At 43.4% G+C, this 15,673-nt stretch overlaps 1 protein-coding gene across 5 annotated transcripts in view; it reads left to right on the forward strand.

Moving 5' to 3' along the window:
• myo16 (myosin XVI) overlaps positions 1-15,673 on the forward strand; it is an 89,589-nt gene that overhangs the window by 3,100 nt on the left and 70,816 nt on the right. The window contains exon 1 of one of the 5 annotated variants that reach the window (XM_047601236.1): positions 3,879-4,097. The exons of 1 other annotated variant lie outside the window; for it this stretch is intronic. Coding sequence is in view for 2 of the 4 variants with exons in the window: in XM_047601234.1 (XP_047457190.1) it covers positions 14,901-14,928 (28 nt within the window). In the remaining 2 variants the exon portion in view is untranslated. Of the gene's footprint in view, positions 1-3,878; positions 4,098-14,503; positions 14,929-15,673 lie in introns of those variants that run through there. 3 more of the 5 variants (XR_007113882.1, XM_047601234.1, XM_047601233.1) reach the window with 3 other exon arrangements.

Raw genomic sequence — 15,673 nt, forward strand, 5'->3', positions numbered from 1 at the left:
TTTTCCCCCTCCACCTGATGAAACAATATCGCCGAAGCAGACGGATTCGGTGCCGAACAGGTGGAGCAGCTGACGTGAAGGTTGACCAAGCCCTATATGATAGCCGTGTTTGTCAGAGGAGAGCGAGAGCTGCTCCCTGCGTGACCTCATTTTTTTACATGGAAGACTTCCTCATACTAATGCCGGCGTGCCGCTGCTGGCATGCGGTGGCCGGCCTTGCAGACTTTGTTGCCCTTCCAGGGCTGTCATTGGACACTGCGTCATCAACTTCGGGGTCAGTGTCTGGGCTTGCCATGACTTGCTTTTACTGCATTTGTGTGTATGTGCATATGAACATGTGGTCGCTCTCACTCGTTTGTACCCTGGTCTGGAATGAGGGAGCTATTTTTTCACGGTGCTGGAATTTCTCCTGGTGGACGGAAAGAAATGCACTCCGTCGAACATTATGAAGGCAATTTAGTGTAGAGGAGCGGGGGCTGAAATGACTGAAATCTATGAGATTACCAGAATGGTAAAAGAGGAGGATGGTATTTCTCAGCAATAAGTAAAAGGCAGGATGGCAAAGACAAACAGGGCTGAAAGATCAGCTCGTGAACCAGCTGCTCCTCTCCTCTGTCTGGAATGCGTACGAGGGCAGGTGCATGAAATGCGCACCCATCACTGTTAATTCTCAAACACACATGCACACACACACACACACACACACACACAGACACACAGAGGGATCCTCCCCCTTTAACATAATACTTGTCCACCTTCCAGATTCTTTTGCCTCTAGCCAGACAATATGTAATAAGCGAGCCGAGTGCGAGGCGAGCTCCGGAGCCATGCTAATGATTTGAACAGAACCGGTTAAGTATTCCCTTTAAAAGCGCCGCTTTGATCTCTCTGAGAAGCCATGGGGGGAGTTAGCACTGAGATGAAAGATAACGTCTGGCTGTGATGTTTGTGCGCCTCATTTCAAACATGTCATCTCTCACATTTAACCTTAATCAAATTAGGCCAGTGCTTAATGGGGCGTGATGCCCTCCTACTGACAATGCTGTGATACATTCCTGCTTACTATTTGTGGCAGAGGTTTGTCATCCGCTGAGTGACAGGGATGGGAGGATATTTGGGATTTGGAGTAGTGTGGGAGCTTAAAAAACAAACAAAAAAAAAAAGAAAGACTTACAGCAGGGGTGTCGAACACATGTTAGTTCAGGGGCCACGTACAGGACAATATGATCTCAGGGGGGCCAGACCTTCAATTAATGACAACTTCAAATGTTTCCTTTTGTTTTAGCGCAAACAAGTACATTATGAAAGTGTTTAATTACATGCTACTCTATTACAAAATCTTTTCTAAACAACCAGACGTTTCTTGAGAAAAAGAGGTGCAATTTCTGCATGTCTCAATGTTGTGGTGTGTTCACAGCTCTTGCTAAACTTGTGTGAAACCTCAAAAAAGTGGTTACTTTTTTTGGAAAAAATTTGCAGTTAACGTCTTCGATGTAATTTTTGCACTTTGCAAATTCATCCCACGGGCCAGATCGGACCCTCTGGCGGGCCGCTTTTGGCCCGCGGGCCATACGTTTGACACCAGTGACTTACAGGAAACAGGACTTACATTGATGGTGGAACGTGAAGTAAAGGAAAGAGTGTTTGATAATGTGAGTGGTGAAGAGAGAGAAGCCATGGAGGAAGGGCAAATAAAAAAAACTGCCTGTTTGTTGTGATCTCTGCTCATTTCTGTAAGTGCAGATAAGAGTTATGAAGTGAAGGATAATGCCTACGTAAAGCAGCATCTCACAACACGCTGTGTGGGGAATTGCTTCAGCTTCAGATAATAGCTTCCCCTCCTCTGGCATATGTGAATGTATTCTTCTCTAGCGTCTAAAACGCGCTCGCCCCTGAACCCTGCCCACCTCTTCTCTGCGCTCTTACTTTATCTTCGTCTCCCAACTCCGTTCCTCCCGATTAGATTTGCTAATTGACCTTATACCAAAGAACAAGAAGTTCGGCCCAGTGGGAGCTGTGACCACACACGTTCTGCAAGAGAAGATTTTAAGCAGAAGAAAGAGAGAAAAAAGAGCTGTAATGTCAGAGCAGTGTGTGACAAAGACCGTCACCAGTCTTGACTGCTGAGTATAGATTTGTTCGAGGACAGTGCTATTACGTTGTGATGCATGGTGAACATTGTGACTTGTTCCTCACTGTGCATATTGGGTTTTAAAAACCTACTAGAACTATTATGAATTGATTAAATGTACGTTCTCTAGTTGCGTGTCTTGCATTCACAATGAAAAAAAAAGATGGGTTCCAATTTAAACAAAAATCAGATTCCCAGCTAAAACAAATTCATACATTTAATAGTTTTAATCGTGCATCTTTTTCCTTTTTCCTTACCTGCAGACCATTATAGAAACAGGAGGTTTCTAAGAGGGATGGTCACTTTAGTAGCCATGCAAACTGCTCCACTTATGAGAGGCCGCGACCATATATTCAGCCAGGAATGGTAACATTCATGCTAGCAGTGCTAGTAAGTGTAGCCAGACTCACTTTTTTATGATTAAAGTGGAAAGTGGAAGGAAACCACTGCACAATATTGAGGTCAGATAATGTTTTCTTCTTCTTTCTAAAAATGGCTTACACTGGCACATGATGTGGATTCATGTACGCTGTCCATGAAAAAACAATATCACTTTTTATCCACCTCCCTTAAATGTCGTTTTCAGCTCCAATATAATAGAGAAAAAAAAATGCACATATTCATTAACCTCTCCCCGTGAGCATGAGAGGCAAAAACTTTATCGGCGTACAGATAACGCACCAGTTATTATGCGAGAAGCAACCGAGAGATCAGGAGTGACGCGGCGGGACAGATGCACACAGATGGAGAGATTTTCCAGGAGGAAAACACAGGAAGCTAATTAAAAAACAGATGATGTGTGGAGATGCGCAACAAAGAGGAGATCCCTCTCCTATACAGGGGCTGACTTGTCTCATTCTGCCTTCCTTTAGCAGCTTCTTTATTTACTTTATTTTATTTTTTTGCCTCTGGTTCTGTGTATCCACATTTCAGGTGAGAAAGCTAACCTCATAAGGGTGCACATAATTTTTAAACGAAGTACGTGACTGTTCAGAATAAATTCTCATCAAGCTGTTTACAGCGTTGGTGCAAAGACCTTTTTATATTCACTTCAGGCTTTAGTTATTTAACCAAATTGGTTTTTCTTGACTCCTTTGACGTGCGGTTGCTGAACACAGCTTTGCTCTGCACAGGTGAAGGTGGTAAAAAAAACAAACAAAAAAAAAAAAACGGGGGATTGTGACTGAATGAAAAGAGGGAATGAGGTGTGTGTAAGTGTGCGTCTTTGTTTGATTTTTCTCTCGGCGTCGGTGTTCTCCTCCCCCTTTATCCAAGGTCAATATCAGGACTATTAGCAGTGAAGCACCGTAATAATGACGTTGGTGGTCATTAACTATTCATCACCTCGCTCTGTAGCACAGGGCCGAGTGTATGGACGGCGTGAGTAGCGCGTTGACAAGTGTTTGTCCGATTATTGGACCTCCGGTGTGTGAAAAGAAAGTGAATGATGTCTTGCAAGAGCAGTTGTAGGTCTGCGGGCTGTTTCACCAACTATACCTGTTTGACCGCAAACTCACGAGAGCATGTACGCCACATGAGGTGAAGTCAGGCACCTCACCCTTTATTGTTGCCTCCTACTCATTTCTTTTTTCTTTTCTTTTTTTTATACAGTGGAAAAGGGGAGGATGTGGGGTGGATGCCTGAGAGGCTGGGGGTGTAACTGCAACCCTCAGATGGAGTAAGTGGGCTGAGCTCACTGGGGTCTGGAGAGGGGGAGGGACGGAGGGAGAGAGAAAGGGAGAGGGAGAGGCAGATGTAAGAGAATAGATGGCTCTAAGCGGCAGAGTTGCCATGGCTACGGGAAAGGGATGAATGAGTGACATCACAGTGGCGGGGAGGTGAGAGAGTGTGAAATTGATTTGGTGGCGGAGCACGGGGAGGCGGCTCTCGCTGGGTTTTCTTAGGGCAGACACATTTTTCCTCTCTCCTCCGTGTCCTGGTGTCTCCTGTGGACGGGCTCTCACCGGTAAGGCTGCCCTGTTATTTTTTTTTATCTTTGTTGTTGTTGTTGTTGTTTTTTTTCTCTCACTGTCTGTTGACTGTCCTCAGGTCTACATGTTGAGACCAACGTAAAGAAAGGACTTGTGTGTTAACGTGCTTGGGTTTTCATGTGGGGCTCCCGATGTGTGTGTCACTGGGAATGAGAGGGAAGGCAGATGTGCCGTGCAGTTGTCACGGCTCTAAATATACCACGAGATGCTTACTGTGGAGGAATGCATGTGCTTATGTCTGGGAATGAACAGCTGATTGGTCAAGAGAGATTTCAGTGTACCGGTGCCGCGATAAGTGCATGGACTGCCACACTTTAGAGCATAAGCATATGGTGAGTGACATGTTGTCTTGTTGTAGTGTAGTCATCAAGCAACTTGCTGCTTTCTATCGTTAAACGATCTTTTTTTTTGGGATTGGGTTCACTTTCCTACAGGTAGATCAGACTGAGCAGAACTCTCGTTGCACGTTAAGTTTTGCTAATATCCACCAAAGAGCTGCTCTTTCATCTTTGCGCGTGAACTTGACTCCTCTGGTCTAAGCGTGGTCTCCCCTTGCAGCGCGCCGCCATACTGTGAGTTTATTTGCCTCTGTGATTAATGAGGAAGTTGACCTGCACTGACCCCCCAGGAACAAATGGCCACAATTGAAGGGCAGGGGCAAAGTCAATCGAAATCCTTTGCAGCGTTTTTGTTCGGCATCCAGAAATGGGATTACATCAGTAATCAAAGGATCAAAATGTAGGCGATTTGCAAACCATAATCCAATACCGGGTCTATCAATTGGTCCAAACATCTGTCGGTGTATATTCAGTCTCGTGTTGTGGAAGTGGAGCTGGTTTATTTCACATCTTTTCACTGACCGTATTTAATCGTATTTAGTTTCTCTTTAAATGCAATTACAAGGTGAAAGGGAGTATTGGGAACTGCTCAGCCTCTATTACACTAAACCATATTACTAGGACATATTTACACAGAGGTATTTAATCAAATTATGCAAAACTTCAAAAGCAAAAGGAAAGAAAAACCCTTAATGGTCAAAACGTAACTTTTTGGAGGACCATTGTGGAGGACGAGTTCTCCTTCTTTTTTCATATTCCAGAATGTGTATTGATTGGAGGTGATACAGATGATTAGCATGTTATCTGACCTTTTATATCTGTATAATGGAAGCTACATCAGCCCTTGTCACTGGCTCTTTCATATCCTTGTTGCATTAAGACCTTTCTGCTGTTTTCTTTCATTTTCCAAACAACGCAGCATGGGCTTTCCTGCTTCCCAGACAAATCTTCTTCTTTGTCTTCTTCTTTGTTGTCTTTTTTCTTCTTCTTTTTCTAAGAGGGCTTAGAGCTCTCCAACTGGTGTCCTTACGTTGACCTGTGAGCGCTCAAAATCAGTACCATAGGGCAAATTCACGTCTGTGTACTTCTTACACCATTTACACCGTCCACCGCTCAGATATGTTTGTTAACTGTTCAGCTGTTTTTGTCTAAAGGAGATTATAACTAATTGAATTTTACTTACTGTAGCTGTGATCCTAACCAGGTTATACCATTTTATTCAGCTGAGTGCACAGTGCAACGGTAGTAATAGCAGTGTTCGGAAGCAAAAGACTGTTAGTCATAAACACAGCAGGGGAAGCAGTATTCCCACAGTAATCAGTTTGTCCAGCCTCAGCTCTGTTGGAAGGAACGGAGCATCAATTATGAATGGGAGAGTGGATGAATATACATGAGACTATTTCACACAGTTTCATTTGAAACCGAGAAAAGTGTCACTGGCAGGTGTAGTAAAATGCACTGCAGATGTGTGTCACTACAGTTGTTGCGTTAGGAAAATGTCTTGGCTCACTTTAAATGTTTTGAGGAGGAACCGGTGTGGAAAAGCCAAAGCCGGTGTCTGTCTCCTTCTGAGTCACTAAAAGATCAGCTGTGCTTTATGGGCAGCATGGTTGGGGGCACAAGTGGGTCAGTAGTGGAGAGGCCAATTTATCTCCCTGCACTCTAAGAACAAAACTGCCCTATAGCCAAAAACAACCAAGCATAGCGTTTTTCTCCTCAACGTTTCAAGTAAATAATCTGAAGTAAGTCTCGGTCACTCCACTTTAGGCCTCTCACACCGTATCGTTCCTTGCGTATTGTGTTGTGTTCTGCATCTTGCACTTCACTTTGTGCCTCTGCATGTGTATGAAGAACGTTGCTTAGCTACATAATGAGGTGCGTCTATATCATGCTGATATGCTGCTCAGCTGTGCATATTTTTGTGTATTAGTTTAAGTGGATATACAATGTTATTTGATTGTTATTTAAAACAAGCTAAAGACAAGTTTTGTCACAATTTTTCAAATATGTCTTTTTGTTAAGTTTAATTTCTCTTAAAACTGCTACTCATTCCATAGTATTCCTTGGTTTTATTGATTAACACTGTTAAGGTGTATGCAATTGACTCAAAAATTATGCTCACATATTTATTTTTTTTATTCTCATGGTGTCATTTAGGACTTCGAATAGTAGATCTTCATTTTTAGTCAGTTGACTAATTGGGACATGAGAGACATTATTATATTTCATGCTGATATTGTAGTTTGTCCTTTCAACTGTTTGGCTCAGTGTCTTTGCATTGAGTAAGTGGTGAACGAAGCCTCAAAATGTAAATATCTTTTTGCACAAAAATCATGCAAAATCCCAAATATCTTAATGAATATGTAACTGGATCACTTGCAATATGTATGAAGCTTTTCTACCCCTCCTTGCTTATTTGATAACAGAGCAGACATTTCCATGGGCATATGTTAACAACATGCTCCTTGGGTCTTACATGTGTGGTTTCCTCTCTTACATGGAGGAATATTACAGCCCTTACCCCTTGTATTAGCATTCTGGATGGATACTAACCAATTGAGAACAAAAAAAAAAAATAGTTGTAGGACAAGGTGGGGAATTGGGGTTGAAGTTATCTGCACTGGTTATATTTTACACATTCATCTTCTCTCAGTTTCAGCGAGTCAAGCTACAAGGAGAAGCATTTTACCATAGCATAGCATTATCTGGTATTTCTCTGTCTGCTTTTTCCTCTCATATCTTCATCTACCATTTTGCATCAGTGCATAGTGCTGCTTCTGCAAATATCTCAGCTTTGCCAAAAAAAAAAAAAAAAAAAAAACAGCTGGCTCAATGAGATTGTGTGTGTTGTGGAGAGTGTGGAGCATGTGTGTGTTTGGACACATTTGCTGACACACACACACACACACACACACACACACACACACACACACACACACACACACACAGGGAACCAGGAACGTTGGTACATGACGACGAGCAGCTGTGAGTTTAGCATGATAACATAAGCCGAATGTTGATGTGGGTTAGCGGTTGGAACCAACTGTACACGGGTCTGTTAGCTCACTGTGGGTCATTAATGCAGCGTGTGCGTCAGTCACTGGTTAGCACTCGGTCAGCAATGAACAGAATAAGGTAAGAGGAGGCTGCTGTCTCTTTACTGACTGCTGCTTGGGCTTGTGCTTCCATTTTATTCAGCTGGCTAATGATGGTCTTTCTCTGAAGCTTGCATGCATCCTTTATGTTCCCATGTTCTCGACTGTGCCTCAACTGTTTTGGAGCTGGGAGTTAGGAGAGAAAGAGATTATGAAGTTGTATTCTCTTCCAGTCGGAGGGATTGTGAAGAGGATGAGTGCAGTGGAGGCTTTTTAGTGAGGGGCACATAATTATAGGCAGAAAGTGAGGCAACAATGGGCGAGGGGAGAGAAATTGACTCATGAGTCATTAATTGCTTTAGCTCTCCTCTGTCTCTCCTGCCTTTGTCATACACTAATTTACTTGATTAGTCTCTCAACTCCACCTCAGTTTTACCAACTTGTAGCTGCTGCATAGGCCAGTCAGTGCTGCGTTTCCTAATACTGACTCATGATCAGCTGTTCAGTCGATATTCTTATTTTTTTCTCGTTTGGTTTTGTTTGACAGTATAGGATACCCTTCCAAGGTGAGAGAGTTACAGTCAAGAGCTTGGCACTAGATGTTTTCACGATATTGTCGATATCATTTCAGTGAGATCGACAACGCTATAGACCCCTTCATAGTTTGTAAACAGGGTGACGTTTTTTGAGGGGCGGGGCTTAGCTGGAGGCAAAACATCTCAAACACTATAGTCGGTAAATGCCTGTTAGTATATTTCAACTGTTTTGGCAAGAACGGACGAGGAAAACGCAGATCGTAGAGAATATATGAATATTCTCACTCTCCAAGATCGTGAGTGTTATTTTAAGAAGTTGACTCTGACTACCCTCAGATGGGATGGATTTGACCAAAGGAGGACACAGATGGGACGAAGTCTGGTCTGTCTTTATCAAGTGAAGCCTCTCCAACAAAGATATTACAAGAAGTAAGTGGAACCACTGTGGAGGGTAATGTAGTGAATGCGAAACAGCAATTGGTGTTGCATTAGCTAGGTAGCGGTTAGCATTAGCATTAATATGTAACAAGAATCCCCCAAAACTTAATGTAATTTTAGTTACAATTTAGTCTAATCCATGATGTTATCCAGGCAATACTGATGATGCTTTACATATTAATCTTATCTGGTAAGAAGTGTGCTCTTTGTTGATGATCACCTCATTCAAATTCTTTCTTTTAATCACCAAAGTCAGACCAAAGTTGTCTATGAGTGGCAGTGGCTGGTATGTAATAAAACTTCAAGTTAGTGTTTTGGATTTTTTGCTAAGATGACATTCTCATGGTTGAAAGTGACAGTGGTCGCCTCAAGCTTCCCTCTGTTTTGCCTCCAGCTATTGCTGTGGTGTCATAGGTAGGCCATGAAGGGGTATATATATATATACATATGTGCTTTGGTATTGCTCTGGATTTTACAGTACTCTTATTTGAGGTGCAAAATGTCTTATTATCTTATTATTTGTTATTTGTGTTAATTGAACCATACTATACATGTCAAATATATGGCAAGTTTGCTTTCCATTGGCTTTTCATCCATGTTTTGTTTGTGCCAGTGATTCATCTGTAATCTGTCATCCCAATGATCCATCCATATAAAAGCTGTTGATTAGTCACCGTCAGGCAACAGTCATTTAAAATGGTTACAATTTTCTTCTTTGTAAACTGACATCATCCTCCTCTGCATTAATGGGATGTGTAACAGCAACCACATTTAAGCATAAGCATGGGTTCATCCGCTGCTGTACTCACTGGTAGTATTTGTTCACTATAGGTTTAAAATTCACAATATGAGTCAGCCATGACTGTCTGGTCCACATCAGTAAGCTCTTTGAGCGCTTGGCTTTTTAACAACTGTCTGTGATTGAGTCATTCTGGGGAAGTAATGATCTGCAGATGGACAGTAGAAAGGCCTTTTCATGGATGTCATTCTTAATTTCATCTGTTCAGCTGTTGTCTGCGTGTTTCAATGTGTTTTTCACTGTTGCACCAAGCTGCTTAGCTGCATAGAGTGTCTTTAAAAAACAACATCAACAAACATTAGACATTTACAATATAGCAAATCGGTGGCATAGATCTGGACATTGTTAAAAAAAAAAAAAAAAAAAAACGTCACTGCCCTCTCTTCTCAATAAAGTCACACTAAATTATATTGAAGATATTCAATTTGAAATAATGAATTTTAACATATTTGCTAATTATTCGTACACTACACACATAACAATCAATATAAAGTCAAGAAAACCAAAACAATGCTTGACAATGGCTACTGCAGCAGTAGTCATTTCTTTGTGTTCATTCGTAAGTGGGCAGTTTCTCTGAACTCTGCAGCGTTCTGCAGACAAATGCTTGTATTATCCCCTTGCAGGCAGCAATCCACCTTGGAATTTACAGACTTTGCTGCTAGGCTATTAACTAGTATTTAGAATATTACAAAGTAATACCTGCTGTTTAGTTTAAAGCCGGATTGAGCTGCTAATAAAATGGTTGTAAAATGGTTGGATTCCACTATAATTCAATCCACAGAGTGATTTAAAAAATCACACATACGCCGCTTGTAAACAGAAAACTTTAGTTATTTATATATGTATGTATTTTATTTGAGTAATATAGCATTTTTTAATGTTTCTGACAACATCTGAGTGAATTCTAGCATTGCAGATGCTAATATGTTTGCAGTCATAGCACGAACAAAGTCAAGAATAGTCACTGGAAATGATCATTTCCTGGAAGCAGACAAATCTTAACATTTGCTTTAGGCACACTATGATGGTATTATGGTTAAAGTCTGTTCTTGCTGACGTCCGAGTCTGGAGTTAACAAAGCTACACAGTCATGTGTAAGCACAGGCTTGTACTTGTAAAACGCTGGCCAAGAACAGGGAGGAAAGCAGACTGTGAACTGACCTTCCTAATCTTGTGTAACAACCAGGTGTGACAGCAGCAAGTGTAAACCTGCATCACTACATGACTTCCGTAACCTCAACAGCTCTGCACAGCAATCAGAAGGGCAATTTATCGTAACCTCGCAAGCAGTAAATACATATGCTCACGTACTCTTGAGCAGTTAAATCGGACACACCTTCAAGTCAGCTTTCATTGTCGTAACTGTTGGGATTTGTAAAACTAAATGATATTTGCTGATTTTTTAGACATGCATTCACTGTAGCTATATCTGGTCATACATTTTTCATTCGTACATTTAGTTCTTTCGCATTTTCATCTCTCTCTCAGAGTAACAAATATACTCCAGGGTGTAACGTATCATCTGAACTGTCAGCACCCTCATTAATGCATGATTTCTCACAGTAATGTGGTGGATGTGATAAAATGGGCCCTTCGCTAATGATCAACTGTGATTCCGTTCACTGGCATACAGTCTCTTTCCAAATCTGTCCGTCCATTTTCAGCTTATCCAAAGTGGCATCGCTGTGACAACAGGCTAATGTTATTCAAGACGTCCTTCTCCCTCGCGGCGCATTATTGTTCATCATGAAAATACAGAGGCGTTCAAGATAAATAATCCTTCTGCAAAATTGTGGGTCTACCCACAGGCTCATTGCAGCTGGCTTTGCCCTGTAAAGCGAGAGAGAGAGAGAGAGAGACAGAGAGAGAGAGAGAGGCACCCAGATGGCATCCTGTCCAGATGTCTGAACTGTCTAAATTTGCCCCTTTCAATGTGAAATAGCAGCGGCTCCACTCAGAGCTCCCACCAGATGTCTGAGCCACTCACCCTGCAAGTCGCAACTCAGTTACACCATTTCTATCAGCGGCGGCATTTTAGGTGAAATTATATAATTGTAAATTATAGGTGAAAGTTGGAACACACACTGATCAGGTATAACATTATGATTAGGGGTGAATAACACTGACCATCTTGTGACAATTCAATATCCTGCTGGGAAACCTTTGGACCTGGAATTTGTGTGGATGAAACTCAGACATGTACCACCCACCTAGACCAGACCGGGCAATGACACAGACACACACACAACAAATGTTTAGGAACAGCTCAAAACAGTACAATGTGTTGACCTGGCCTCCAAAGTCACTAGATCCCAAACTGATCAAGTATCTGTGGGATGTACCGGAACTTCAGGAGGGGGGGTCATAATGTTGTGCCTGATTGGTGTAGATGGACTAGAGGCTCTGCCTTCCACCTTAGCTCCCTCTTTACCAACTCTACCTAAATCTCAGCTTAAAGAACAAATTCACAAGTAAACAATGGAACATTTCCGTTTTTCGTCCGTCCCTCAGTTACCATCAGTAAATGTGATACTCTAATAAAAAACAACAACATAAAAACAACAGCAGCACATAATAATAAAATCCAATGTAGTAACAAAACCACAGGGGCCAGTGGTTGTTAAACTGAGTTTACTGGAGCAGAATTTAAACATTACACTCTATATACTGGATTTAATTGAGAACTCCATGCGGAATACATAAAATACACAGTATATAACTGTGATTGCTGCTGGAAAACAGCCACAGACAGAGCGGGAGGGGAGGGGTTAAAAAGACAGAAGGAGGCACTGGTGATAAGATAATCAATAAGAAAGCACTAGATTAGCCTGAATAGTAGTATACGTGTGTGTGTAATGAACAGGAGACTATAATCATAGTCCAGCCTCTACAAACAATCCATAATTTATGCAAATAGTATTCAAAAATTAAAAATGTGTCTGATAAAATAAATATTTATCTGTGTAAATATATCACACAGGATAAATAATTAACTTGAAGTGGTCCCCTTTCATATATATAATGCATCACCCCCAAACATACCGAGCGCCTTTGGCTCCGCTGTAATTGGGAGCTCTTCTCGGATCGGGCGCCCCGCTCCGTTAACACCAGTTGAACAGGTTGCATGCGAGCGCGCATATGCACACACTCAAGGGGCGGGAGTCGTGGGAATCGTGGCCCGTGACACGGTCGTGGAACTGATTGGCACCTGAGGGTGATGATGGCACTGTGACAGCTGTGTGAAAGAGTATGAAATTTGTCATCGCCTGTGAGACAAAAGCTGCTGCAGAGATAGCGAGGCGCAGTCTCGGCCGGATGCGGCACGTGTAGGAATCTGCAGCTGGAATCCACTGCATTTACACTCACGCTATACAAACACGCACTAAACCTGGTCAAAAATGATGAAAACTCTTTCCCCTCTTTCTTTATTCTCTCTCTGTGCCCTCTGTCTACCTCACTGCTCAGGTGCTTGACCTAGTTGTAGTAGAGGTGTGGAGATTTTTAATATGTGACACGACCTCATTATCCTGTCGCTGTTATGCCATAAAGGAGCAGGTTTGCTTTAGCTGGATTCCTCACATTGAGACCTTGTTTAACCCTCGGTCCCAGTGTTCGGGCGCGTCGCCGTGCCCTGATGCGGCATCATAAATGTCTATCGCTGCAGGCACAGTTACAAGGTTTCACATGAGCCATTACTGTCTAATGACATTTAGACGTGGAGCGTGACATTTTCTTGTCAGACCTCCTGCTGTGAGATCTGGATGTCAGGAGTAAGGTGTTAATGTGGTGGTCGTTTTGCTATCCTTGATATCCAGAAATACTACAGTGCCTCGGCAGTGAGGGCAGCGCTGGTGTGAATGAGTCTGCTGGCCATGTATAGTTAGTAGTTTAATACAGACACAGACGTGCTTTTAAAACACTTACCTGGAGTCGCGCTTTATTCATGCATGTGTCAGAGTATTTGTTCTAGTAGTGTTTTGCGGGAGATGCAGTGAGTCGTGCGTTTGACCTGATTTCCTGTGACAGGATTTACTCGAGCATCCCGTCTGACACGCGCATCCACCTCCCGGTTGCACCTTTCTCTCATCTCTGCACGCCCGCGTTTGACAGCGGCGGCGGAACAATGGCTGACGATCTCGCGATTGAAAATCCCGCGTGCTCCGTCGCCTGCAGATGTGCGAGCGCATGCCAAATTTTATAAAATGTGTGTCAGAATCCTGCTTTAGTCACACGCCGCACGCCCTGTTGAAACTCCTTCACAGTCACGCATTGCTCCCCCGTCTATACGTTCCCTCCTTTTTCGTTCACGCGGTCCTTCCTTATGCGCCCTCACGTTCTCACCCTTCTCGGCAAATCCTCCTTTTAATGCACAGCCTGGGTATTCGTGTATGCAAATCAGCTTTAAAGCACAAAGTCATAGCGGTTTGCCCTACAGACACAGTAACACTGCAAGCACATAGATCACATTGCGTCACTCTATGTGTGTGTGCGAACGTGTGTTGCTGCATGATAAGTGCATTATAGATTAATGGACTGGTCTCTACCCCTACCATTCTAGTAAACTATACTTATCTGTAGTTAATTTGAGGCCAGTTTAATGCCGATCATGAGCACTTAACCTGCCACCGCACCAAAAGCCGCACTGCAGCAGCGTTGCCTCTCATCCTCTCTTTAGCTGTCCTTCTTCAAATTTAAACGCTTCCCCCTCTCTCCCCGTTTCCTGCTATCTATTGCTTATTTCGCTTTCTCTTGCTCCCCCTGCTGTATCTGCATTCGCTGCATTTTCATTCGTGTTTCTATGCATCTGCAGCATGGCCAGATGACCCCCCCCTTACCATCTCCCCATCTCTATATTTAACTATTACATTTAAAATGTAAGGAAGCACAATGAATACTCCCCCTCCCCTCCCCTTTTCCTTTCTTTTTTTTTTTTACTAAAAATGCAGAGGATAGTCAGTAGATGTGTGCATCCGTATCAGCCACTGCATATGTGTGTGCATTGGCGGTAAGAAAGACGCCGTGAGGGGTGTGTGTAAGGAGGTGAAGAGCATTGCGTCATTGGGGGTGTGTTGAGCGGGAGGAGGGCTGAGCCGGCTGTCAGTCAGTGACGCCAGTGGAGCACGTGCGTTGGCTATGGCTGGGAAGACGTTGAGCAGCGGTTATCTGGCTGTAGGCGAGAAGAGCTAGGAACAGCCGCAGCTCCCTCGTTGCTGACGGGTGGACTGAGGGAGTGTGTGTCTGCTCGAGTGTGCGCGTGTGTGTGTGTGCATGTGTGTGTGAGTGAGAAAGAGAGACAGTCTGGGAGTGTGTGCATGTAGATGCTGCATGGGCTGCAACCAGAGCTGCCACTGCCGGTGGTGAATAATGCAGACAGGGGAGCGGAGTTTGGGCAGCATGCAGGGAGCCAGATTAATAATGCATCGTACCGGTTACAAGCTCTGCATTAGTTAGTTTTTCTGGAACCTGTAGCTACCTACTATCTATCAGACCTGCCCGGCCGGCTCACTGACTCCCTGCTTACCTTTCTGCCTTTCCATCTGACTGGCGGACTGTCTGACATACTCAGAAAATGTCTCACTACCATTTCATCAAATGTTGTAAGTATCCATTCAGCAGCTCGATATTTGTGCATGCGAGTGTACTCGTGTCTGCCTCGGCCGTGGGTGTGTGCCTGCTGTATTAGCGCTTACTATATATGTATATGCAGGGTGTCATACTGTATGAGGATTGTGTTCATTTGCTGCAGCAGAGCCTAAACTTCAAATGGCTATTGGTGCATGTGTGTGTGTGCAGTAGGTGGGTGTGTGAGCTTGCTGCAGCGAGCTGCCGCAGATGTGTGAAGTTGACCGGTGGATGCGGCAGGTAGCAGCAAAAAAAAGGAGAGAAAGACGAAACATGACATTGAGCCACGAACATTTAAATCCTACGGGCGTCTGGCGCGTTCATAACACGCTAAACAGGCTGACAGAGAGAGAAAGTGGATTCACAGAGAGAGAGAGAGATAGATAAGGGGGACAGATGGAGAGAAACCGAGGGTGATTTAGAGGAGCACTGGTGAGAGTGAAGGAATGGCAGGACTGGAAAATGGAAAGGAGGTGGGATGAGTGACATGTTAGGAATGCGGCCAAGATTGGTGAGCAGATTCATGGAGGCATGGGGGCATAGGGACGCTGGTATTTGAGAGGGAATGGCGAGGAAGACAGGAAAGAGGGAGAATGAAAGAGGACAGATAAGCGAGTTCAATCATAGAGGTGACACAGGCTGTCAAAGTCTCTCCTTGACACTGAGAAGCATTCCTGCCTCACCCCCTCGTCCATTGCCATCCCTCCCCACTATACATCT

Source organism: Mugil cephalus, chromosome 12 (genome assembly GCF_022458985.1).
Source record: "Mugil cephalus isolate CIBA_MC_2020 chromosome 12, CIBA_Mcephalus_1.1, whole genome shotgun sequence".
NCBI lineage: Eukaryota > Metazoa > Chordata > Actinopteri > Mugiliformes > Mugilidae > Mugil > Mugil cephalus.